Source organism: Bidens hawaiensis, unplaced genomic scaffold, assembly GCF_021521415.1.
Source record: "Bidens hawaiensis isolate Kalapana, Puna unplaced genomic scaffold, B.hawaiensis_p1.1 tig00010732_1, whole genome shotgun sequence".
In the NCBI taxonomy this organism is placed as follows: Eukaryota; Viridiplantae; Streptophyta; class Magnoliopsida; order Asterales; family Asteraceae; genus Bidens; species Bidens hawaiensis.
The window spans coordinates 292,843-318,815 of record NW_027491822.1 but is presented as its reverse complement, the minus strand read 5'-3'; the positions used below and the strand labels follow the sequence as shown (position 1 = coordinate 318,815).

Here is a 25,973-nt window from a genome sequence, read left to right as displayed (position 1 = left end):
GACACGAGAATAAAAGGAAATGATCAAATCTGGTTTTAAATTAAAAGTTCAAACATCATGTAATGCAGCTAGAAGTTTTATAGAACAAATGAAATTTAAACTATTGGTTATAGTTTATTTCTTATGGTCAACGGGCATGGGCTAAATGAAAGAGAGATTGGGCTGATCTTTCACATATTGAGCAAATGATGTGCAGCCATCTAACCAACAAGAATATAATATAGCCAAATCTGTTATAGTTTGAAGCCATTAAACATTCCAAAGCTATCCTACCTCGTTTATGTTTTCAAGTTCAAAGTTTATACTCACCGCCTCAATATCATTTCAAACGGAACTTCAACAGACCACCAAAATCCAGACTGCTTAAACTGGTTTCCATACCATAAGCACCTCTTGAAGCATCTCCTGAACCAGTTCTTTCTCTGCACTCTTAAAAAAGTCATTAACTTGGTCTTTAATCTCATGTATTTTCCCGAAGTTAAACAAATAAGTCAAGCACCCCTTCTTCAGCTTATCAAGATGGTAGAACCAAGCTTCTTGCAGCAGCTCGAGAACATTACCGGTGTTTATATCTTCTAACAAGCTTTCCTCACATAAATCCTTCAAACTCGAAACCACGTACTTATTTGCAGCACCTAAAAGTGCGATGCGGTGCTTCCAGAAATCTTCTTGTTCTATGGTTCCATACAAGTAAGAAACAAAGGCGGTGCATGATTCGAGTGACATGTCTTCGATATCAACAGTGGATGATATTTTTTCCTTGAGGTCATGTTGGAACATGCTGTGAAAAACCGGAGAACTTGCAGAGAGAATTGCTTTGTGAGCTTTCAAGGTTCTGCCACACGTGTTAATGTTGACATCGGTATTAATTGACTCGTGGAGCATGCAACGTAGAATGCTTTCACTTGCTGATGATTTCAGCATCCCTTCATTTGGCCATATTGAACTTGCTTCTTTACCCTGTAGTAAAATTGTAGATTGCAATTTAACTTTTTTCTTTATATAAACTAATATGGATTGAAAGCGTGTGTTGTTGGAATTAACTGGATCTGGCAATCACATAATAACATGGTTTGATTTAAATTCTAAGATTATCTATCTCTAACTCTATCAATTATATCCTAACATTAATATACTAATTACCGCCATTATTATATTTAAATTCTAAGATTTATCTTCTTTTATATCTCAACTCTTTATGCAAGTACTTCTCGGTTGTTCATACTAGCCCATTATAACCAAGATTAATCATCCTATATGTGTTGCATGATTAATTAGCATTTAATTAACCATGAATTGTGATGAGTCAAGGTGTTTACATTTGATGAACGAACCCGCAGGTCCAGAAACTCGACATCAATGGTGTAGCGGCCATGAAAGGTAGAATTAACAATCCAGACAAAGTCTTCACTTCTCCTAAGAAGCCTCTCGTAAACTTCAACATTAAACAGCAATGTATTAGGAAACCCCAGCCGTTGAACAAATATAACATTAATTTACTTCCATATTCTATAATTTTTGTATATAAACTATATAATATAAATATAAGCTAAGACTGGTTGATGAGTTCTAAAGATGAACAATGAATAAGTGCACGTACCTGGTGAGACGGACAATTGTCCGGCAGTGGTGTGCACTCGTAATATGAATTTGGCAAAAGGGTGGTGTTCTGTGGATAGCAAGCTGAAGGGCTCCGGAAACAGACGAATACACAGATCAGAGCCATTATACATGACTGATAATTGCCTGATTCATAATCATAAAAATTATCATCAATGATCAGGAATAATAAACAAACTACAAAAGCTAGCTATATAGTACGGAGGGAGATTAATATATATACATACTGAAGAAACATGAAATGAATCTGACATGATCCATGACGATGTTTCCCGGTCTTCGAGATGAACGAACCACGACTCGATCTTCTTCTCCGGTAGCTTGAGATCTGCCATAGAAATATGGGGGGTGTGGAGGTGACTGCCAAGAAATCTCGAGGATCTCTTGTTTACAGACACAAAAATGGTTATGGTGGTGGCTCTTATTGAGAACAACAACCCTTAATAAGGAGGTGGAGACCTCCTTATATAGGGAGCCTCATGGTCACCATCATGGTACCCTAATGGGCCTAGCCCAGTTAGGGTTAACCCCCTCAGCCCAATAATATTGTATTAGTCCATATAATAAAATAAGCCAGACATAATAAATTAAGGTCGTAAGCCGGGTTTAGTACCATACCCCTACAAGCCCCCCAAGTCCAGTGTTGCTCCTAGGCGTGCAAGCGTTTAGGTGGAGCGCTGGACTTCATAAGGTGTGTTAGGATATGAGGCGGTTTTTTCCCCTTTCTTCGGCCTTGTCTTTATTGTCTTTGAGTTTTGAGAGGTTTTCTTCATGATGGTGACATGTTGTGATCCTTATGATAATAATGGTGCACTGGCATGAATAAGATATAGCACGCATCATAACAATAGTGGCGAGGGGCCTGATAAAAGATAGAGTGCGCATCTCGATAATAATGTAATGCAACTTGCGCGCGAGGCAGCTTACGAGCTATAAAAATAATGAAGCTTGCGCGCGAGGCGACTTACGAGCTATAAAATAATGAAGCATGCGCGAGTTGCGGCTTATGAGCTATAATATGATGATAATGACTGGCCCACAAGGGCCTCTTCTACGCAGGATGACTATTCCGGCTTGTCTTCAAAATAATAATGGAGTCACAAACGGCCAGATAATAATAACAATGTCATAGGTGCTTGTGCGACTCGTAGCCAAACCTGCAAAAACATATCAACTAAAAGTGGATGTATTACAAGGTTCCCAGCCTCGGGCAAATTATGAGGTGTGCCCAACCTACGTTGGCGCGTGGCCGTTTGGGATATTATTAGGCTCCCGACCTTTATGTTTGGCGCGTGGCCATGTGGGATATTATTAGGCTCCCGACCTTTATGTTTGGCGCGTGGCCATGTGGGTTTATAAGGATTCCCAACCTTTAAGTGTGGCGCGTAGCCGTATGGGTTTATGAGGATTCCCAACCTTTAAGTGTGGCGCGTAGCCGTATGGGTTTATGAGGATTCCCAACCTTTAAGTGTGGCGCGTAGCCGTATGGGTTTATGAGGATTCCCAACCTTTAAGTGTGGCGCGTAGCCGTATGGGTTTATGAGGATTCCCAACCTTTAAGTGTGGCGCGTAGCCGTATGGGTTTATGAGGATTCCCAACCTTTAAGTGTGGCGCGTAGCCGTATGGGTTTATGAGGATTCCCAACCTTTAAGTATGGCGCGTATTGAGGACCCGCGGATGCGCATACATGGCAGCAGAATGCTGATTCGCGGCGCGCATGCATGGCGGCATACTAAGGATCTGCGGATGCGCATACATAGCAGCAGAATGTTGATCCACGGCGCGCAAGCATGGCAGCGTAGTGAGGATTCGCGGGTGCGCATGCATGGCAGCGTATTGAGGACCCGCGGATGCGCATACATGGCAGCAGAATGTTGATTCACGGCGTGCAAGCATGGCAGCGTAGTGAGGATTCGCGGGTGCGCATGCATGGCAGCGTGTTGAGGACCCGCGGATGCGCATACATGGCAGCAGAATGCTGATTCGCGGCGCGCATGCATGGCGACATACTAAGGATCCGCGGATGCGCATACATGGCAGCAGAATGTTGATTCACGGCGCGCAAGCATGGCAGCGTAGTGAGGATTCGCGGGTGCGCATGCATGGCAACGTATTGAGGACCCGCGGATGCGCATACATGGCAGCAGAATGTTGATTCACGGCGCACAAGCATGGCAGCGTAGTGAGGATTCGCGGGTGCGCATGCATGGCAGCGTATTGAGGACCCGCGGATGCGCATACATGGCAGCAGAATGCTGATTCGCGGCGCGCATGCATGGCGGCATACTAAGGATTCGCTGGTGCGCATGCATGCATCGTGGCGAAGTCTTCCACAGGTGGTGGAGTTGGTCTACTAGAGGGAGTATGGAGCACGCATAATGCCTGCGGGAGGCGGAATCGACCCGCCCTAGTTTTACTCGGAGCTTGCGGAATCGACCCGCCCTAGTTTTACTCGGAGCTTGCGGAATCGACCCGCCCTAGTTTTACTCGGAGCTTGCGGAATCGACCCGCCCTAGTTTTACTCGGAGCTTGCGGAATCGACCCGCCCTAGTTTTACTCGGAGCTTTCATGTGGTCTGCGGAAGCCATAGTGGTGGAATTCATTCGCCGGAAGTTTTGCACGTAGCTCGCGGGAGCCCGAGGTGGTCCACCAGATGCTTTGGATTACCGTGATTGTTGGTGAATATTGTGTTGATCTATCAGAGCTTGCATGCGAAACTAGAGGGTCCCGCCATGAGTGATTAACACGCCATCAATAACTTAACCTGCCGGAGTCCGAGGTTAACTTCTCTTCCCGCAGGTGTTGATGGCATTGCTGTAACACCCCGACCGATGGCGGATTATACATCGGGGCGCCACGTATTGTTTCATTACTCGTGACACTATTTGGGTGTCAATATTTAATAAATACATTTTCATTGCGCACGCGCAGAACACAAATCGTAAAGTAACATAAATCATATCATAACTCAAAATATTCAAATAACATAATTTGTCTTGTTACATTTTAATCTAGGTCCAAAGAAAAGGAAAACATCCTACGTGTCCTTGAGATTCCCAAAAGCAGCTACAGCAAACCTGAACATGTGTTAAAATAAAACGTCAACACTTGCGTGTCGGTGAGAAATCAAGTTTAATAATATAAATAGATAATAACAAACACTGCGCGCAACATGTGCTTAACTGGGGTTTAACATAGGGTGTAATCAGATTGTGATCAAGCCTAAATAGATCATAGCTCATAGTTCAATCCGTGCTCCCAATCGAGCACAAAAACAAATAATCATACGTGCATGTGTAAACAAAACAAGAAAACCGTAAACGATAGGTCTCCCGTGTTCATCTAATGGATCCATGAAAACTTCGGAATAGGCTGAACAAAGCGGTTAATGATTCACACATACAAATAAACAGCCAAGTAAACGTCCATAACACATGGGGTTTTGCGCACATAAATTTCATAAACAAGTTTAAAACTCAAGTTGTACGAACACATGAACATCCCAAAATGTTAAAAATAAAAGGGGATTAAGTACGAGATTACTCACCTGTAAAAGGTGCGTTGGAAGATAATGCAAGAACCAACTTTTAAACAAGCGAAAGTTAACCTATAAATAAGAAGTTATTGGTTTAACGATTGGTTTTTATGTCTTGAATATATGCAGTAAGTATCGATTTTTGTTAGTTAAACAAATTAAAACAAAATATATATATTTATATTTACCGAGATTCTGGGCAGAACAGAAGAGAAGACGGAGGCAAGGAGGGGAGTGGCGTTGCTGAGGAACTACGGCAGAGAGCAAAGGGAGAGAGATTTGGGGAGTGTTTAAGTGTAGTGTGTGTAGTGTTAATAAACAAGAAATTAGCTTAATTTATAGGAAAACCCAAGGGAACACAATCCCTTGAAAGGGGAAAAGATCTTATCAAATCAAGCAAAATATATTAAAAAGCACAAGAAACCAAAATCAAAAGATATTAAAAAGATATGCCGGCAGCTGCAGGGGATGGGGAAAAGCTGACAGGTTACAGATCAAAGCATGGGAGGTGTCAGATAAAGCACTGTTCAAGACATGCAAAAGAAGATTTCAAAAGATTATGTCAGTCACTTTTTCTGTCAACCAATAGGATTGGTGCGCATGCTGCGCCGAAAGTGGCTTTTCGGACAGATGTCGGAACTGACCTACAGTGCTCATACAAAAGATAGGATATTTCAAAAGCATACAGGCTGACCTAAACTGAAGAAAAGACTTAAGGTCTAGCGCGAGAAGACTCGAGCGCGCGCGAGGGCGAAGGCAGACAGAGAACAATCCTTAACGCGCCGCGGGAAGAACTATAATCCTTAGCGCGTCGCGGGAAGAACTATAATTCTTTGCGCGCCGCGGGAAGAACTATAATCCTTAGCGCGTCGCGGGAAGAACTACAATTCATGGCGCGCCGCGGGAAGAACTATAATCCTTAGCGCGCCGCGGGAAGAACTATCATTCTTAGCGCGCTGCGGAACAGTTCGCCTCGCGTATCGCAGGAACAGCTGGTCTTTGCGCAGGCTCCCTTGTAAGGAGTCTGGCGCGTGGAGCTGCGCAGACATCCTTAGGCGGGAAGAACCAAATGATAAGCAAAGAGTTAAGAGAAAAAGGGGTTCCAGGCTTAAGGGTTAAGCAGAGGGGCGGGACGGCGACAAGAGAGAAAAAGGGGCGGGACGGCGACAAGAGAGAAAAAGGGCGGGACGGCGGAAATGAATTATTATTATTATGAATATAAGATTAAATTTATAAAGATTAAAATCAAATTTTAAATCTTAAAAACGGATCTGAAAACGGGTACCTGGGTCGGGTCGGATTGGGCAGATGTCACAGTCTCCCCTACTTTAAGAAATTTCGTCCCGAAATTTATCTCGAAGTAGGATGCGCAGAGAAAAGGTGCGGGTACTTGATCTTCATTTGATCTTCCCTTTCCCAAGTGAACTCGGCTCCGCGCTTGGACTGCCAACGAACTTTGACAATAGGGATGCGACTGCGCTTGGTTTGCTTTACCTCGCGATCCATAATCTCAACAGGCTTCTCAACGAAATGCATAGACTCATCAACTTGAACTTCATCAAGTGGTATGTGGAGGTTCTCGTCAGCTAAACATTTCTTGAGATTGGACACATGGAAAGATGGATGCACATTGCTGAGCGCGGGCGGCAGGTCCAGTTTGTAAGCAACCTTTCCTACTCTCGCGAGAATCTTGAACGGCCCAACATAACGAGGTGCAAGCTTACCTTTCTTCCCAAAGCGGACAACACCCTTCCAGGGCGATACTTTGAGGAGAACAAGATCACCAACTAGAAATTCGAGAGGCTTCCGCCTGCGATCTGCGTAACTCTTCTGTCGGCTTCTGGCAGACAGCAGATGATCACGGATCTTGGCGATTTTATCGGTTGTCTCTTGAACTAGTTCGGGTCCTGTGATTTGAACTTCACCCACTTCGTTCCAACAGATCGGTGAGCGGCACTTTCGACCGTAAAGTGCTTCAAATGGGGCCATACCGATGCTGGAATGATAGCTGTTATTATAAGAGAACTCGATCAGAGGTAGGTGTGAATCCCAATTACCTCCAAAATCAAGAACACAAGATCGAAGCATATCCTCAAGGGTTTGGATGGTTCGCTCAGACTGTCCGTCAGTCTGAGGATGATATGCAGTACTTACGTCCAAACGAGTTCCTAACGCAGATTGGAGAGATTTCCAAAAGCGAGATATAAAACGGCCATCGCGATCGGATATGATGCTCAAGGGAGTACCATGACGGCAAACAATTTCTTTGACATAAAGATGCGCAAGTTGTTCAACACGGTAGGTTTCACGAATGGGCAGAAAGTGGGCAAACTTGGTCAATCGATCCACTATTACCCAAATGCTATCATGTTTGCTTGCGGTCAAGGGTAACTTGGTAATAAAGTCCATTGCTATACTTTCCCATTTCCACGAAGGAATTTCAGGTTGTTCGAGTAAACCAGATGGGCGTTGATGTTCAGCTTTTACCTTAGAACAAGTTAGGCATTTAGCTACGAACACAGCAATATCCTTTTTCATACCGGGCCACCAATAAGAAAGGCGCAAATCTTTGTACATCTTGTCAGCACCAGGATGAACGGAATACCGAGTTTTGTGTGCTTCACTCAGTATGACAGAGCGAAGATTCTCATCATTGGGGATCCAAATGCGATTGAGATAACAGAGAATTCCATTCAGGTTAGGGACTAGATGCGCTTCTGCACCACACGCTAACTCGGCGCGTAGGTTGCCTTTGCTGATCGATGCGCGCTGCACGTCGCGAATGCGCGATTCAAGATCGTTTTGGATCGGCGCGAAATGAAGCTGCGTGCGCGGCAAGATACAGTTGAGTTGACTGGGTTTGCGGCTGAGCGCATCGGCTACCACATTAGCCTTTCCAGGGTGATATCGGATCTCACAATCGTAATCGCTGATGAGTTCGTTCCATCGGCGTTGTCTCATGTTAAGTTCCTTTTGATCAAAAATGTGCTGAAGGCTTTTATGGTCTGTGTAAATGATACACTTAGTACCATAAAGGTAGTGTCTCCAGATTTTTAAGGCAAATACAACTGCACCAAGTTCGAGGTCGTGAGTTGTCACACCCGGCCCTGAGCGGCGGAAACAGCCGGGCGCGCGCGAGTGGGGATTGATAATTAAGCACGGGCCATTGCAAACATTCAAAGATTTTCATTGCGCATGAAAAGTTTAATACAAATACATTACATTGTTTAAAAATTACATAAAAACATCCAAGTATAAAACTGTTGAAGATTTCCAAGCCATATCCCCTTGCGCGGCGGGAACAACCACGCGCATCGAAGGGATAGAACTAAAATCTTCCAAAAAGCTAGTTTTAGATGTTCAGCGTGAGGTGCTCTAAGTGTGACTCCATGCGCTACCTAGTTATCTCCTGAAAGACACGTAAAAATATTTGAATCAGTATAAACTGAGTGAGTTCACAAGTTTTAGTAACTTGATAAATCGTATTGCATCATAATCATTCTGAAACATAATTCTGGTAGCATCATTAAAACACATGCTTGGTAAAACATAGTTCTATCAACATATTCTGATAAAATCGTTCCGCGGTTTACGCGCGAACATTTCTGGGAACTGTGCTCGTCTGTGTAAGTGGCGCTGCCACTACGAGCTAAAATAATGTAATACCGTCCCGCGGGTTACGCGCGGACACTTCTGGAAAACTGTGCTCGTCTGTGTAAGTGGCGCTGCCACTACGAGTGAATAATACTGTAATACCGTCCCGCGGGTTACGCGCGGACGTTGTGCCGGAAAACAAGGCGCTCGTCTGCGTAAGAGGAGCGACCTCTACGAGCGGGCTCAAACCCATAGTACTGCCCCATGACCATACTAGGCACTCGTCTGTGTAAGAGGTGCGACCCCTACGAGTGGGCGGATCAAACCAGCAGTCCCTACCCTTAGAGTTCCAATGGTAAAGTGATCACTTACTCGAATTCTGGCGCACATACATCGTAAACCATAGATAACCGTTTGCATTGCTCATCATGAAACATAATTTAAACACAATCGTTTGCATAACTTGTAAGTATAACATGATAAAACATTATTTAAGTACGTGTCCCTCGCCCCGAAAGTAGTTTAAAAACAGTGAAAACAGTGAAAATAGGGGCTGTGAGACTCACCTGAGGTTCTTGTTAAGGGATTAATCGAGATTCGGGTTTTCTTGGTGTTGGCCTTGGAATCGAAGGTCTAGAATACGATTAAATAACAAGAAGTATATATATTAAGATCAAGAAATAGGAGAATATAAGGGTTGGATAGTAGGTCTCAAGGTTATATTCTCGGCTTACCTAGTAACAGGATCGGAGATGAAAACAACGGATGCTTGGGAGAGGATTAGTGCAAGTTTGTAGTTCTTTGAAGTGTGTTTTGGGTGATAATTTAGGTTACAAATTTATAGGCAAACTCAAGGGAACACAATCCCTTGCTTTAGGGGATTGAAATCTTTTCATATCTAAATGTAATGATGATAAAGTATGGAAGTTATTATTATTTACTTAAGAGTGGAGTGGTGGATAAAAGATTTTGATTTGATTTGGACAGAACATGCAGGTCTGGGGTTGGTGAGAATAGGGTGGCTGACAGTTGACTTTTCATGTTACAGTGTGCTTTTTCAGGTACTTTTGTCAGTGTACAGTAAAAGGTGGAAAATCTCTGAAACACGCTACTGTTTCCTTTCGGGCGGGAGTAATCTCCTTATAACTGGAGAATAGACTAAGTGTTCTGTGCGCATCACTTTGTGCGCATAGCTTTCTGCGTGAAGGACATTTCTTTGCTGCGGGTAGGTGCGTAACCTTCTCGCAGTTAGGGACATTGAGTTTCATTTGCAGATTCTCCAGGGGGTCTTGGTATTTCAACATAGTGATCAGTCATGTTGAAGTCAATTCCATCTTGGAGCTTCAGACAAACTAGCTCTCAATGTTCCCGCCATGCGGGGAGGTTAGTTCCCTTCCGCACGCGCATAAACGATGTAGGATGCACCCGCCTTAGCATCATGCGGGATGGTCAACCCATAGACAACATAACGTTCAAGTTACATGAAAACATAAAGCCAAAACATTCACGCATGGCGCATATAACATATGCTCACGCTGGTTCTTAACATGGTGCGCTCGCGCAGGTTGCATGTAACAACTGCACGCGCTGATTAACATGGCGCGCTCGCGCAGGGCGCACATAACAAATGCACGCGCTGACTAACATGGCGCGCTTAATATTCACAATCACCTAATTATTAGGTTGATTACTTAGTTTAAGGGGTTGGGAATTTACCGGTTGTCACATTCTCCCCTCGTTAAACGAATTTCGTCCCGAAATTTAAGAGACGTTGCTGTCAGAAGCCATGCTCTGAAAGAGGTGTGGGTATTTCGTGCGCATCTGGTCTTCTCTTTCCCAAGTGAATTCAGGCCCACGCCTCGAGTTCCATTGAACCTTTACTAACTTGATTTTGCTTCTGCGTAACTTTTGTTCTTTCCAATCGGTTACTGCTATAGGTTCTTCTACGAAGTGCAGCTGTTTGTCGATGTGAATTTCTTCCAACGGCAAAATCAACGTTTCGTCAGATAGGCACTTTTTGAGGTTGGACACATGAAACGTATCATGAACTCCACTGAGTTCGGCGGGTAAACGGAGTTTATAAGCAACCGGACCGATCCTTTCCAGGATCTCAAATGGTCCAATGTAGCGTGGATTCAACTTTCCTCGCTTGCCGAAACGGGGGACTCCTTTCCATGGAGAGACTTTCAAAAGTATTCTATCCCCTACTTGAAACTCCAATGGTTTCCTTCGCACATCTGCGTAGCTCTTCTGTCTATCGCGCGCTGTCTTAAGGCGATCCCTTATCTGAAAAATCTTGTCTGTTGTTTCTTGGATCAATTCTGGACCAGTCATTTGCTTGTCACCCACTTCAGCCCAGCACAGTGGGGATCTACACTTGCGCCCATACAAAGCTTCGAACGGCGCAGCCTTAATGCTTGTGTGATAGCTATTGTTGTAAGAAAATTCAACCAATGGGAGGTGAGTATCCCAGCTACCTCCGAAATCGATTGCGCACGCGCGCAGCATATCTTCCAATGTCTGGATTGTTCGCTCGCTTTGCCCATCCGTTTGAGGATGATAAGCTGTACTCATATCAAGGCGAGTACCTAGAGCTCCTTGTAACGATCTCCAAAACCTTGATGTGAACCGACTATCTCTATCAGAAATGATGGACACTGGGACTCCATGTTTTGAAACTACCTCTCGAATATACAATCTGGCTAACTTTTCCATCTTATCGGTTTCCTTGATCGGCAGGAAGTGCGCTGACTTAGTTAGCCGATCCACAATAACCCATATTGTGTCATAACCCCCAGGTGTCCTTGGCAGTTTGGTGATGAAGTCCATAGAGATTTGTTCCCACTTCCACATGGGAATTTCTGGCTGCTGAAGTAACCCCGACGGCTTCTGATATTCAGCCTTTACCTTTGAACACGTCAGGCACTTACTGACATACGTCGCGATGGCGCCTTTAAGATTGGGCCACCAATACAGCGTTTTAACATCTTGGTACATCTTGTCTGCGCCAGGATGTACGGAATACCGCGTCTTGTGAGCTTCGTTTAATACTTGCTCACGCAATCCTCCCTTGAGAGGGACCCATATGCGGTTAGCGAAATATAGATTGCCGTTCTCTTTCCGTTCCAAATTCTTAACCATACCCCCAAGGCATTCGTTTTTAACAAACTCTGGTTTCAAGGCTTCTTGCTGAGCGTCTCGGATGCGGGCAGAGAGATCTGCGTGAATGGTCAACCTTAGAGCCTTGACTCGTAGCGTTTTTATTCGCTCCTTCCTACTTAGCGCGTCTGCTACCACATTCGCCTTTCCAGGGTGGTACTTGATTTCACAATCATAATCGTTCAACAATTCAACCCATCTTCGTTGCCTCATGTTTAAATCCTTTTGATCAAATATATGTTGAAGGCTCTTGTGATCCGTAAAGATTACACACTTTGTACCATAGAGGTAATGGCGCCAAATCTTTAGCGCGAAGACAACCGCTCCAAGTTCTAAATCATGCGTTGTGTAGTTCTTTTCATTGGTCTTGAGTTGGCGCGAGGCATACGCTATGACTTTGTCTCGCTGCATAAGGACACATCCGAGTCCTTGATGTGAAGCGTCGCAGTAAACGACGATGTCATCCGTCCCCTCGGGTAAAGACAAAATTGGCGCACTACATAATTTCTGTTTCAACAATTGAAATGCTGTTTCCTGACTTTCGCCCCAAACAAACTTCTTGTCTTTCTGAGTTAGCGCGGTCAGAGGTAGAGCTATTTTGGAGAAGTTCTCAATGAAGCGTCGATAGTAGCCAGCTAGCCCTAGGAATTGCCTCACCTCAGTTGGGGTTTTTGGCGCTTCCCAGTTTTCGATGGCCTTGACTTTAGAAGGATCAACGTGTATTCCTTTCTCGTTTACAACGTGACCGAGAAAATGAACTTCTCTAAGCCAAAACTCACATTTGGAAAACTTCGCATACAACTTTTCTTTCCTCAACAATTCCAAAATCAATCTCAGGTGTTGCTCATGCTCGGCCTTGGTCCGTGAGTAAATCAGAATATCATCTATAAACACAATCACAAACTTGTCCAAGTATGGTTTGCACACGCGGTTCATCAGATCCATGAATACAGCCGGCGCATTAGTTAGCCCGAAAGGCATCACTAAGAACTCATAATGGCCGTATCTAGTTCGGAAGGCTGTTTTCGGCACATCTTCCTCATGGACCCTAAGTTGGTGGTATCCGGACCGTAGATCTATCTTCGAATAATAACTGGATCCTTGCAACTGGTCAAATAGGTCGTCAATCCTCGGTAAGGGGTACCGATTTTTGACTGTCAGCTTATTCAGCTCCCTGTAGTCAATACACATTCTGAACGAACCATCCTTCTTCTTAACAAACAGTACTGGAGCTCCCCAAGGTGAAAAGCTTGGGCGTATGAAACCCTTATCCAATAGTTCCTGTAACTGATTGGATAGCTCTTGCATCTCAGATGGAGCTAGTCGATAAGGCGCTCGAGCTACTGGCGCAGCTCCTGGGACTAAATCAATACGAAACTCTACTTGTCGCGGCTGCGGTAATCCGGGCAAATCTTCAGGAAAAACTTCTGGAAATTCGCGCACTACTGGTAAGTCTTCAATTCTTCGCTCATCTCCTTTCTTCTCTACTACATACGCCAGGAAGGCGTAACACCCTTTCCTTAGGCACTTACGCGCCTTTAGGCACGAAATCAGTTTCGTCGCAACTCCCCTTCTTTCCCCTTGAATTACCAAGGTTTCTCCGTTCAACAGTGGGATCCGAACCTGCTTCTCATGGCAAATAACTTCCGCGTGGTTCTCGACTAACCAATCCATACCTACCACAATGTCAAAACTTCCCAAGTCTATTGGCAACAAGTTAATATTGAACCCGTGACCTCCCATGACTATTACACATTCTTCAGTTCTTTCGTTCGCGCATAACTGCCTACCATTGGCTAGTTCTATAGTATAAGGCGTGTCTAGCCTACTGGTTGCTAAGCCTAGGGAGTTTTTAAACTCAGCAGATATAAAACTTAGGTCAGCGCCAGTATCAAATAAGACAGATGCAAAATGTCCGTTAAGCAAAAACGTACCGGTTACCACATTCGGCTCTTCTTTAGCTTCGCCTGCGCCGATCACAAAAGCTCTCCCGCGAGCTTGGTTTCCCCTTTGCGGGCAATCCCGACTGAAATGCCCTGGCTTTCCGCATGCGTAGCAGTTGTCATTGGCTCCAGCTTCTTTAGCACGGCAATTCACCGTCTTGTGTCCTGGCCTGTTACATTTGGCGCACGTGACGCTCGCGCATTCACCCTCGTGGTGAAACTTGCATTTGTTGCACCATGGGTAAGGGCCACTGTATCCTTTCCTTGATGGCTCCGCGGCTTGGATCGCGTAAACCCTTGCGCTTTCCTGCTTCTTGAACGGTGGCTGCTTGGAGTCGGACCCTCGGTGGTGAGAGTTCCATTTCCTCTTGGGATCAGAGGTTCGCTGCTCGGTTCCGCGCGTAGTTAACATACCCGCACGGACCGTATCCCTTGTAAGGGTGATGGCCCGCGCTACCGCCTCATCAAAGGTTGGAGGCGCTGCGGCGTTGAGCGGAACCCTAACAACAGGAGGTAACCCAAAAATATACCTCTCGATCTTCTTTTCCTCCGTGTTTGCCATATCTGGCACCAACTGGCAAAGTTCGTTGAACCGGTTGTTGTAGGCGTCGATATCCGTTCCTACCATGGTGTGGTTCCAGAATTCCTGCTGCAGACTCTGGATTTCTGCGCGAGAGCAGAACTTTCTCATCATCATTTCCTTCAGTTCCTCCCAGGTCTTGTGGAGAGCAACTTCTCGCCCCAAAGTTTTCGTTTGAAGCTTCCACCAAGACAAAGCTGCCTCTTGGAACATGCAGGTCGCGTAAAGAACCTTCTGGTTCTCACTACATCTGCTAATGGAGAGAACTGTCTCCATCTTGTCAATCCAGTTGTAGAGCCCAATGGCCCCTTCGGTTCCCTTAAATGGCCAAGGCCTACAGGCCATGAATGTTTTATAGGAGCATCCTTTGTCCAAGGCTCCTGATTCGGGTTCTGGGGTCTCATTCTGACGACCCTGACTAGATTCGGCCTTGCTGGCCTCATGTGTTGCGATCGCTTGCGCGATTATTTCCGCGAGTTCCTCGGGTGTCATGGTAATTCCCTTGGCTTTAGTTGGAGGCATTCTCGCTTTAAAAGAGAATGGAAATATATCAAACTTAGCGCATGTACTCTGAGCACATAATGTTATCATTATTTACTAGACACTGTGTGACCCGTGTTCCTAAGTGTGTGTATAGTTTCTTTTGAAAATATTTTCTTTGAAAAGTATTTCATGTGATTCCCCAACGGTTATAGTCTAGGTTAAAACTTCTTTTCCTAGTTCGCTATAACCAGTGCTCTGATACCAATCTGTCACACCCGGCCCTGAGCGGCGGAAACAGCCGGGCGCGCGCGAGTGGGGATTGATAATTAAGCACGGGCCATTGCAAACATTCAAAGATTTTCATTGCGCATGAAAAGTTTAATACAAATACATTACATTGTTTAAAAATTACATAAAAACATCCAAGTATAAAACTGTTGAAGATTTCCAAGCCATATCCCCTTGCGCGGCGGGAACAACCACGCGCATCGAAGGGATAGAACTAAAATCTTCCAAAAAGCTAGTTTTAGATGTTCAGCGTGAGGTGCTCTAAGTGTGACTCCATGCGCTACCTAGTTATCTCCTGAAAGACACGTAAAAATATTTGAATCAGTATAAACTGAGTGAGTTCACAAGTTTTAGTAACTTGATAAATCGTATTGCATCATAATCATTCTGAAACATAATTCTGGTAGCATCATTAAAACACATGCTTGGTAAAACATAGTTCTATCAACATATTCTGATAAAATCGTTCCGCGGTTTACGCGCGAACATTTCTGGGAACTGTGCTCGTCTGTGTAAGTGGCGCTGCCACTACGAGCTAAAATAATGTAATACCGTCCCGCGGGTTACGCGCGGACACTTCTGGAAAACTGTGCTCGTCTGTGTAAGTGGCGCTGCCACTACGAGCGAATAATACTGTAATACCGTCCCGCGGGTTACGCGCGGACGTTGTGCCGGAAAACAAGGCGCTCGTCTGCGTAAGAGGAGCGACCTCTACGAGCGGGCTCAAACCCATAGTACTGCCCCATGACCATACTAGGCACTCGTCTGTGTAAGAGGTGCGACCCCTACGAGTGGGCGGATCAAACCAGCAGTCCCTACCCTTAGAGTTCCAATGGTAAAGTGATCACTTACTCGAATTCTGGCGCACATACATCGTAAACCATAGATAACCGTTTGCATTGCTCATCATGAAACATAATTTAAACACAATCGTTTGCATAACTTGTAAGTATAACATGATAAAACATTATTTAAGTACGTGTCCCTCGCCCCGAAAGTAGTTTAAAAACAGTGAAAACAGTGAAAATAGGGGCTGTGAGACTCACCTGAGGTTCTTGTTAAGGGATTAATCGAGATTCGGGTTTTCTTGGTGTTGGCCTTGGAATCGAAGGTCTAGAATACGATTAAATAACAAGAAGTATATATATTAAGATCAAGAAATAGGAGAATATAAGGGTTGGATAGTAGGTCTCAAGGTTATATTCTCGGCTTACCTAGTAACAGGATCGGAGATGAAAACAACGGATGCTTGGGAGAGGATTAGTGCAAGTTTGTAGTTCTTTGAAGTGTGTTTTGGGTGATAATTTAGGTTACAAATTTATAGGCAAACTCAAGGGAACACAATCCCTTGCTTTAGGGGATTGAAATCTTTTCATATCTAAATGTAATGATGATAAAGTATGGAAGTTATTATTATTTACTTAAGAGTGGAGTGGTGGATAAAAGATTTTGATTTGATTTGGACAGAACATGCAGGTCTGGGGTTGGTGAGAATAGGGTGGCTGACAGTTGACTTTTCATGTTACAGTGTGCTTTTTCAGGTACTTTTGTCAGTGTACAGTAAAAGGTGGAAAATCTCTGAAACACGCTACTGTTTCCTTTCGGGCGGGAGTAATCTCCTTATAACTGGAGAATAGACTAAGTGTTCTGTGCGCATCACTTTGTGCGCATAGCTTTCTGCGTGAAGGACATTTCTTTGCTGCGGGTAGGTGCGTAACCTTCTCGCAGTTAGGGACATTGAGTTTCATTTGCAGATTCTCCAGGGGGTCTTGGTATTTCAACATAGTGATCAGTCATGTTGAAGTCAATTCCATCTTGGAGCTTCAGACAAACTAGCTCTCAATGTTCCCGCCATGCGGGGAGGTTAGTTCCCTTCCGCACGCGCATAAACGATGTAGGATGCACCCGCCTTAGCATCATGCGGGATGGTCAACCCATAGACAACATAACGTTCAAGTTACATGAAAACATAAAGCCAAAACATTCACGCATGGCGCATATAACATATGCTCACGCTGGTTCTTAACATGGTGCGCTCGCGCAGGTTGCATGTAACAACTGCACGCGCTGATTAACATGGCGCGCTCGCGCAGGGCGCACATAACAAATGCACGCGCTGACTAACATGGCGCGCTTAATATTCACAATCACCTAATTATTAGGTTGATTACTTAGTTTAAGGGGTTGGGAATTTACCGGTTGTCACATGAGTCGTATAATTCTTTTCATGAATTTTGAGTTGCCTAGACGCGTAAGCGATAACCTTGCCTCGTTGCATAAGTACACAACCGAGACCTTGGTTGGAGGCATCACAATAAACGACAAAGTCGTCAGTACCCTCAGGTAACGCTAGAACAGGAGCTTCGCACAACAATCGCTTGAGCGTTTGAAAGGCTTCTTCTTGCTTCGAGCCCCAAATATACGGTTTGCCTTTGTGCGTTAATGCTGTTAAAGGCAAGGAGATTTTTGAGAAGTTCGAAATGAATCGCCGGTAGTAACCAGCTAAGCCCAAAAAGGAACGGATTTCGGTAGGAGTGATCGGTGTAATCCAGTTCTTGATTGCTTCAATTTTGGATGGGTCGACATGAATACCCATCTTGTTTACAACATGACCAAGAAACTGTACTTCGTCAGACCAAAACTCACACTTGGAGAGTTTGGCATAGAGTTGTTCGGTTCGAAGCTTTTGCAACACCAACTGAAGATGTTGTTCATGCTCGGCCTTGGTTTTGGAATACACCAGAACGTCATCGATAAACACGATCACGAATTGGTCCAAGAAAGGCCTACACACCCGGTTCATTAGATCCATGAAGACAGCGGGTGCGTTGGTTAAACCGAAGGGCATGACCAAGAATTCAAAATGACCGTAGCGGGTTCGAAAGGCAGTCTTGGGAATATCCTCTTCGCGGATACGCAACTGGTGATAGCCAGAACGGAGATCGATTTTGGAGAAACAAGAGGCACCTTGGAGTTGGTCAAAGAGGTCGTCAATACGCGGTAAGGGGTACCGGTTCTTAATGGTGAGCTTGTTCAGCTTGCGGTAATCGATACACATGCGAAACGAACCGTCTTTCTTTTTAACGAACAACACCGGAGCACCCCACGGCGAAGAGCTAGGGCGAATGAATCCTTTATCGGTCAACTCTTGAAGTTGACTTGCTAATTCTTGCATTTCAGCGGGTGCAAGTCGATAAGGAGATTTGGCTACGGGGGATGCACCAGGGACAAGATCAATACGAAACTCGACTTCCCGAGCGGGAGGTAAACCAGAAAGATCATCGGGAAAGACTTCAGGAAAGTCACGCACGATGGGATTTCAGAAAGTTTCTTCTTTCCTTCATCGGGTTTGACCACATGAGCTAAGAATGCGACACATTTCTTTCGCAAAAGTCTCCGGGCTTCAGAGCATGACATAAGTTTAAGACCGTTAGATTGTTTCTCGCCGTAGATATGAAGATCTTGACCATTTTCCCGAGGAATGCGAATCAACTTCTTGGCGCAGATTACTTCGGCGCGATTTTGCGAGAGCCAGTCCATTCCAATAATCACATCAAAACTTCCAAGAGGCATGGGAATGAGGTCGATTAGAAAATCATGTTCATTAAGGTTAAGCGTGCAATCTTTGATCACGGAGTTTATTAAAATAGTTTCACCATTAGCCAATTCAACTGAAAAGTTTTCGTTTAAGTTTATTCGCGGTCGCGCAAGTTTTTGTTCAAATGCGCGAGAAATAAAACTTCTATCGGCGCCAGTATCAAAAAGTATAGAGGCATATTGTCCGTTAAGTAAAAATGTACCATTAACCACGTCATTATTCGCTTGCGCTTGGTGCGCGGTTATATTAAAAGCTCGTCCGCGCGTCACTTGGTTTGAAATTTGGTTAACCGGATTAGCTTGCGTAATTTGTACTTGCAGTCTCGGGCACGCGTTCCGGAAATGACTGGGGTCACCGCAGTTATAGCACGACCTGGGTCGTGGATTAGGGTATGTTGGTTGTGGGTTTAGCGGGTAAGTTGGTGGTGTTTGCGCGATTGGGTTGGCGGGAAGGACTCTACAGTTCTCAGCAGTGTGACCAGTACGGCCACATCGGTTACATTGTCGACACGGGACTTGAGTTGGATGGTGAAGTCTACAGGTTGGGCAAAAGGGTTGGTTTCCTGTGTAAGGTTTCTTAGTTGACGGGGCAGGGAGTGCGGGATTGGTTAAGGCATAGTTATGGACTACAGGGGGTGTTGGGTAGGTTGACAGTGGGTTAGGAGCGTATACTGGAGGCTGGTAGGCGGGTTGCTGGACAATGAGCGGGTTGGTAAGCGCGTAGGTTTGATGATTGGGTCTGCGCCTACGCTTGAGGTTGTTACGGTTTGAGGGTTCTGGCTTGGTTTCTGTTGGTTCTGGGACAGTCTTGGTGAGTTTGGTCCTTTCGGCTCCCCGCAGGAACAGGGTTCCTGCCCTGACATGGTTGTCGCTGAGCACAGCGGCCAACTCGATGGCGTCAGAGAGGGTTGCTGGGTTCCTGGCCCATACAGAATCTTGAATTTCCATGGGGAGACCCCCAAGAAACTTCTCGATGGCTCGGCGGGAAGGGGTAACTAGGTGCGGGACAAGCAAACTTAGTTCGTGGAAGCGCGTAGCGTACTCGCGCGCTTCGCCACTGTACTGCTTCAAGTTCCAAAATTCCTCCTCAAGGCGCTTTATTTCGTTGGGAGGGCAGAATTCTCTAGTCAAAAGTTCCTTGAATTCCTCCCAGAGCATGCTAGAAGCAGCCTCTGCGCCACGCGCGTGAGCTACTCCGTTCCACCAAGTAAGCGCCCTTGATTCTAGGACACTTGAGGCGTATAAGGTTCGTCGGTCTGGAGGGCAATGGGTATGGAGGAAGGTGTTCTCAATTTTCTCGAGCCATTGGAGCATTACGGTGGCTCCTTCAAGCCCTGTGAATTTCGTAGGGTTACCCGCATTAAAGGATTTAATATTGTATCTGGAGGGGTTGGTATTGTTTTGGTTTAAGGCTTGGGCTATTGCGGCGGCCATTTCCTGGGAACGACGCTGCATACATCTGCGCGCGGTTTCTCTCCTCTGATGACGGCGAGCTGATAGCGGAGGCATTCTATAAAAGTTTTAGTTTTTGTTAATATCTTGGTATGGGAAATCGTTTTAGCGCAAAGTATATCGTCGTAAAGCTTGTTTCGCGGAGTTAAATGCTATCAAATTTTGAAGTAAAATATGAATTTAAATGCAAACTTAATACACGTAATGAATTTGAATTGAAAATCGACAATTCATGCATCACCATGACTTTCCGAATTCTCAATTTAAAATATCGAGTAAATGAATATTGGAGATTGACAATTCATGTATCACCATGACTTTTCAAATCTTCAATTTAAAACATAAAGTTAATGGGGATTGAAAATCAACTATTCATGTATCACAATGACTTTTCGGATTTTCAATGCTAAATTCCAACAACAAACGAATATGTAAGTAAAGAAATAAATTGAAATTTAACAATAAAAATCGAAAGATCGCGGATAAAACACGAAATCATGTGCTGCGTATGCGCAAGCATATTTTATAAATATCGAGTAATTAACAATTAGCGCGCAAACATGAGATATTTCTCATGCGCGAAAAGGGACTCTTAGGTATTCTAGGTCGTTACGTCTAACCACCTATCCTAAAGTCACGGAGCTCTGATACCAATCTGTAACACCCCGACCGATGGCGGATTATACATCGGGGCGCCACGTATTGTTTCATTACTCGTGACACTATTTGGGTGTCAATATTTAATAAATACATTTTCATTGCGCATGCGCAGAACACAAATCGTAAAGTAACATAAATCATATCATAACTCAAAATATTCAAATAACATAATTTGTCTTGTTACATTTTAATCTAGGTCCAAAGAAAAGGAAAACATCCTACGTGTCCTTGAGATTCCCAAAAGCAGTTACAGCAAACCTGAACATGTGTTAAAATAAAACGTCAACACTTGCGTGTCGGTGAGAAATCAAGTTTAATAGATATAAATAGATAATAACAAACACTGCGCGCAACATGTGCTTAACTGGGGTTTAACATAGGGTGTAATCAGATTGTGATCAAGCCTAAATAGATCATAGCTCATAGTTCAATCCGTGCTCCCAATCGAGCACAAAAACAAATAATCATACGTGCATGTGTAAACAAAACAAGAAAACCGTAAACGATAGGTCTCCCGTGTTCATCTAATGGATCCATGAAAACTTCGGAATAGGCCGAACAAAGCGGTTAATGATTCACACATACAAATAAACAGCCAAGTAAACGTCCATAACACATGGGGTTTTGCGCACATAAATTTCATAAACAAGTTTAAGACTCAAGTTGTACGAACACATGAACATCCCAAAACGTTAAAAATAAAAGGGGATTAAGTACGAGATTACTCACCTGTAAAAGGTGCGTTGGAAGATAATGCAAGAACCAACTTTTAAACAAGCGAAAGTTAACCTATAAATAAGAAGTTATTGGTTTAACGATTGGTTTTTATGTCTTGAATATATGCAGTAAGTATCGATTTTTGTTAGTTAAACAAATTAAAACAAAATATATATATTTATATTTACCGAGATTCTGGGCAGAACAGAAGAGAAGACGGAGGCAAGGAGGGGAGTGGCGTTGCTGAGGAACTACGGCAGAGAGCAAAGGGAGAGAGATTTGGGGAGTGTTTAAGTGTAGTGTGTGTAGTGTTAATAAACAAGAAATTAGCTTAATTTATAGGAAAACCCAAGGGAACACAATCCCTTAAAAGGGGAAAAGATCTTATCAAATCAAGCAAAAGATATTAAAAAGCACAAGAAACCAAAAGCAAAAGATATTAAAAAGATATGCCGGCAGCTGCAGGGGATGGGGAAAAGCTGACAGGTTACAGATCAAAGCATGGGAGGTGTCAGATAAAGCACTGTTCAAGACATGCAAAAGAAGATTTCAAAAGATTATGTCAGTCACTTTTTCTGTCAACCAATAGGATTGGTGCGCATGCTGCGCCGAAAGTGGCTTTTCGGACAGATGTCGGAACTGACCTACAGTGCTCATACAAAAGATAGGATATTTCAAAAGCATACAGGCTGACCTAAACTGAAGAAAAGACTTAAGGTCTAGCGCGAGAAGACTCGAGCGCGCGCGAGGGCGAAGGCAGACAGAGAACAATCCTTAGCGCGCCGCGGGAAGAACTATAATCCTTAGCGCGTCGCAGGAAGAACTACAATTCTTTGCGCGCCGCGGGAAGAACTATAATCCTTAGCGCGTCGCGGGAAGAACTACAATTCTTGGCGCGCCGCGGGAAGAACTATAATCCTTAGCGCGCCGCGGGAAGAACTACCATTCTTAGCGCGCTGCGGGAACAGTTCGCCTCGCGTATCGCAGGAACAGCTGGTCTTTGCGCAGGCTCCCTTGTAAGGAGTCTGGAGCGTGGAGCTGCGCAGACATCCTTAGGCGGGAAGAACCAAAGGACAAGCAAAGAGTTAAGAGAAAAAGGGGTTCCAGGCTTAAGGGTTAAGCAGAGGGGCGGGACGGCGACAAGAGAGAAAAAGGGGCGGGACGGCGACAAGAGAGAAAAAGGGGCGGGACGGCGACAAGAGAGAAAAAGGGCGGGACGGCGGAAAGGAATTATTATTATTATGAATATAAGATTAAATTTATAAAGATTAAAATCAAATTTTAAATCTTAAAAACGGATCTGAAAACGGGTACCTGGGTCGGGTCGGATTGGGCAGATGTCACAATTGCCAACCCGCAGGTGTTGATACGCGGATCGCGGCTATGATCCGTGGGTGGCGTTGCCAACCCGCAGGTGTTGATACCCGGATTGCGGTTATAAACGGGTTTTTCCTTCGCACGTCTATAAACTTTCTTGGACATTTTATACTTTGTAAAATTTGCTTTTTATCAAGCGCGGTGCAGACAAGCGGACTCCCTGGATCTAACAAGTTAAAGGCGCGGCTCCTCGGCGGAGGTGGTGGGTGATCCTTAACGGTGTGCATGCATGGAAGCGGAGACTTGATCTCCGATGGCGCGTATGCATGGCAGCGGAATCTTGATCCTTGGTAGTGCGCATGCATGGCGGCGGAGTGGTGACTCGTGGGCGCACATGCATGGTGGCGAAGTCTTGATCTTCGGCACTGCGCATGCATGGAAGCGGAGACTTGATCTCCGGTGGCGCGCATGCATGGTAGCAGAATCTTGATCCTCCGTAGTGCCCTTGCATGGCGGCGGAGTGGTGATCCAAGGTCGCGTATGCATGGCGGCGGAGTGGTGATCCGCGGGCGCGCATGCATAGCGGCTGAAAGTTGAGCGCGCATGCATGGCGGAGAGTTGAGCGCGCATGCATAGCGGGAGTTGAGCGCGCATGCATGGAGTGTTGATCCGCGGCTGCATGCATGCATGGCGGGGTAGTGCATTATCCGCGGCCCGCGCATGCATGTTGGTGGAAATGCTCATCCGCGGGGACGCATGCATGCATCGTGGCGAAGTCTTCCACAGGTGGTGGAGTGTTGATCCGCGGCTGCACGCATGATGTATGAAGGCGTAGTGCACTATCAGCAGCGGCGCGCAAGCATGTCGGTGGAGTGCAACATGTGCATGGCGCGCATGCATGGCGGCGGATTGTTCATCTGCGGAAGCGCACGCATGGCGGCGTAGAGTTGATCGCCGGGAGCGCGCATGCAACCCGCTGTGGCGGAGAGTAATCGCCGGGAGCGCGCATGCAACCCGCTGTGGCGGAGAGTAATCGCCGGGAGCTCGCATGCAACCCGCTATGGCGGAGAGTTGAGCGCGCATGCATGGCGAAAGGTTGAGCGCGCATGCATGGCGGGAGTATAATTTATTTGAAACCCCAAAATGGGATAATATTGATGGCTATTATTTTGAGGCTGTACACAGCCTATCATTCTCCTAGAAGATGCCTTTCCACATGAGTCAAAGATATGCAAATATGATGGTACCCACTGCAAAAAGAGTTGTACCTGTGTATTCCTTTTTTACACCCAATTTTTGCTTTGTGACTATAGATCTAGAACTTATTCCAGCATTGAACACTGAAAAATCAGATCTGGATCCGGCACCCATTGCGTATGAACGCAGATCTAGAGAGACAAACAAGAATATCGAACGTAACTGTTGCTCAAAACGGAATCAGATCTGAAGGAATTAGACCCAGATCTAACCTCCGTCACTCTAGAAACACAGATCTGGACATGAAACGGGGAAGATTGAGGTGTGGTTCGTTACCGTCCCACGGATGGCGCCAATGAAGAAACATGAAATGAATCTGACCTGATCCATGACGATGTTTCCCAGTCTTTGAGATGAACGAACCACGACTCGATCTTCTTCTCCGGTAGCTTGAGATCTGCCATAGAAATATGGGGGGTGTGGAGGTGACTGCTAAGAAATCTCGAGGATCTCTTGTTTACAGACACAAAAATGGTTATGGTGGTGGCTCTTATTGATAACAACAACCCTTAATAAGGAGGTGGAGACCTCCTTATATAGGGAGCCTCATGGCCACCATCATGGTACCCTAATGCGCCTAGCCCAGTTAGGGTTACCTCCACAAAACCCCCTCAGCCCAATAATATTGTATTAGTCCATATAATAAAATAAGCCAGACATAATAAATTAAGGTCGTAAGCCGGGTTTAGTACCATACCCCTACACATACCAATTCCACATGCCGATTTTGAAAGGTTCTGATTTTCTATTGGCATACTGAGTCGAATTATCAACCCTCCATCGAGCCAATCTCGATACCGTCTCTACCATCATCTTCTACTCGCTCTACAGTACGCTCCCTTTGGTATTCTACAGGCTAAACACAATATTTTCTTGATTATAAATATAAACTTATTCTTCACATGGCATATATAATACCAGGTACAAAAAGGTTATAATATATAACCGTATCTTAAGAAATCTGTATGGAATCAGATTAATATTTTGGGTGAATTTTATAAATATCTCTTCAAATATCACATATATCCAATTCAAATTAACTTAAAGTATCATATATGAACCATAATACTGTTTATATTTATGATTAGTATTTAATATTTAAATTTAATTGATTTAGTCTGATTTTGGTTACTGATTTCTAAGAGCTATTAGTTCCTACCCTTTTTTATATATTTTGGTTTGTCAGACTATGGGCTGTTTGGTATCCTATTAATGATTCATTAAGAAGTTACATCTAAGTCGGTCAAATCGAGGTAGAGTGTGTTTGGTTAATTGGTTACACCACTTAAATGGTTCATAAAATCTTTTAGTTGCTAAGTTTCAGATAGACATGTTAAATGATTCAAAGACTAATTTTAATCAGTCTGACCTTTTATTGATTTAACACAAGATTGCCAAGCAGCCACGTGATGTGTAGTGGTTTTAACTAAATGTGACGAATAATAGATTCACTAAAGTCCTTTTTATATCAAGTGTAGTGGTTTTAATTAAGTGCTCAGTGATTTTTTTTGAATGACTTGACGACAATTCTCGTAGCCCTAACTCTTAATTGAAATGATGTTTGGGGGCCAAATTGGAGGAAGTGGTGTTCACATGCGGGGCCGAGCACCAAAAGTCCCCTCCCCAGGCTCCATACCATCTATCAACAGTAAAGGGAACCGGGAATAGGAGTAAAAGAGACGGGTAGTTAATAAAGGAAGAGGTTTAGGATGATATTACTGTTGCCGTTAGTTTAAAATAATTGTTGTTTATTGATGTTACATTAAGCAT

The 25,973-nt window shown here is 44.6% G+C and overlaps 1 protein-coding gene across 1 annotated transcript; it reads right to left on the bottom strand.

Moving 5' to 3' along the window:
- Positions 1–363: 363 nt before the first annotated feature.
- LOC143536042 (BTB/POZ domain-containing protein At1g21780-like) lies at positions 364–25,016 on the bottom strand. Its single transcript, XM_077030126.1, has 4 exons — positions 24,913–25,016; positions 1,601–1,746; positions 1,320–1,435; positions 364–960 (listed from the first exon to the last, which is right to left on the bottom strand). Exons 1-4 carry the CDS (start codon positions 25,014–25,016, stop codon positions 364–366), a joined length of 963 nt encoding a protein of 320 aa, XP_076886241.1.
- Between the last annotated feature and the right edge of the window lie 957 nt (positions 25,017–25,973).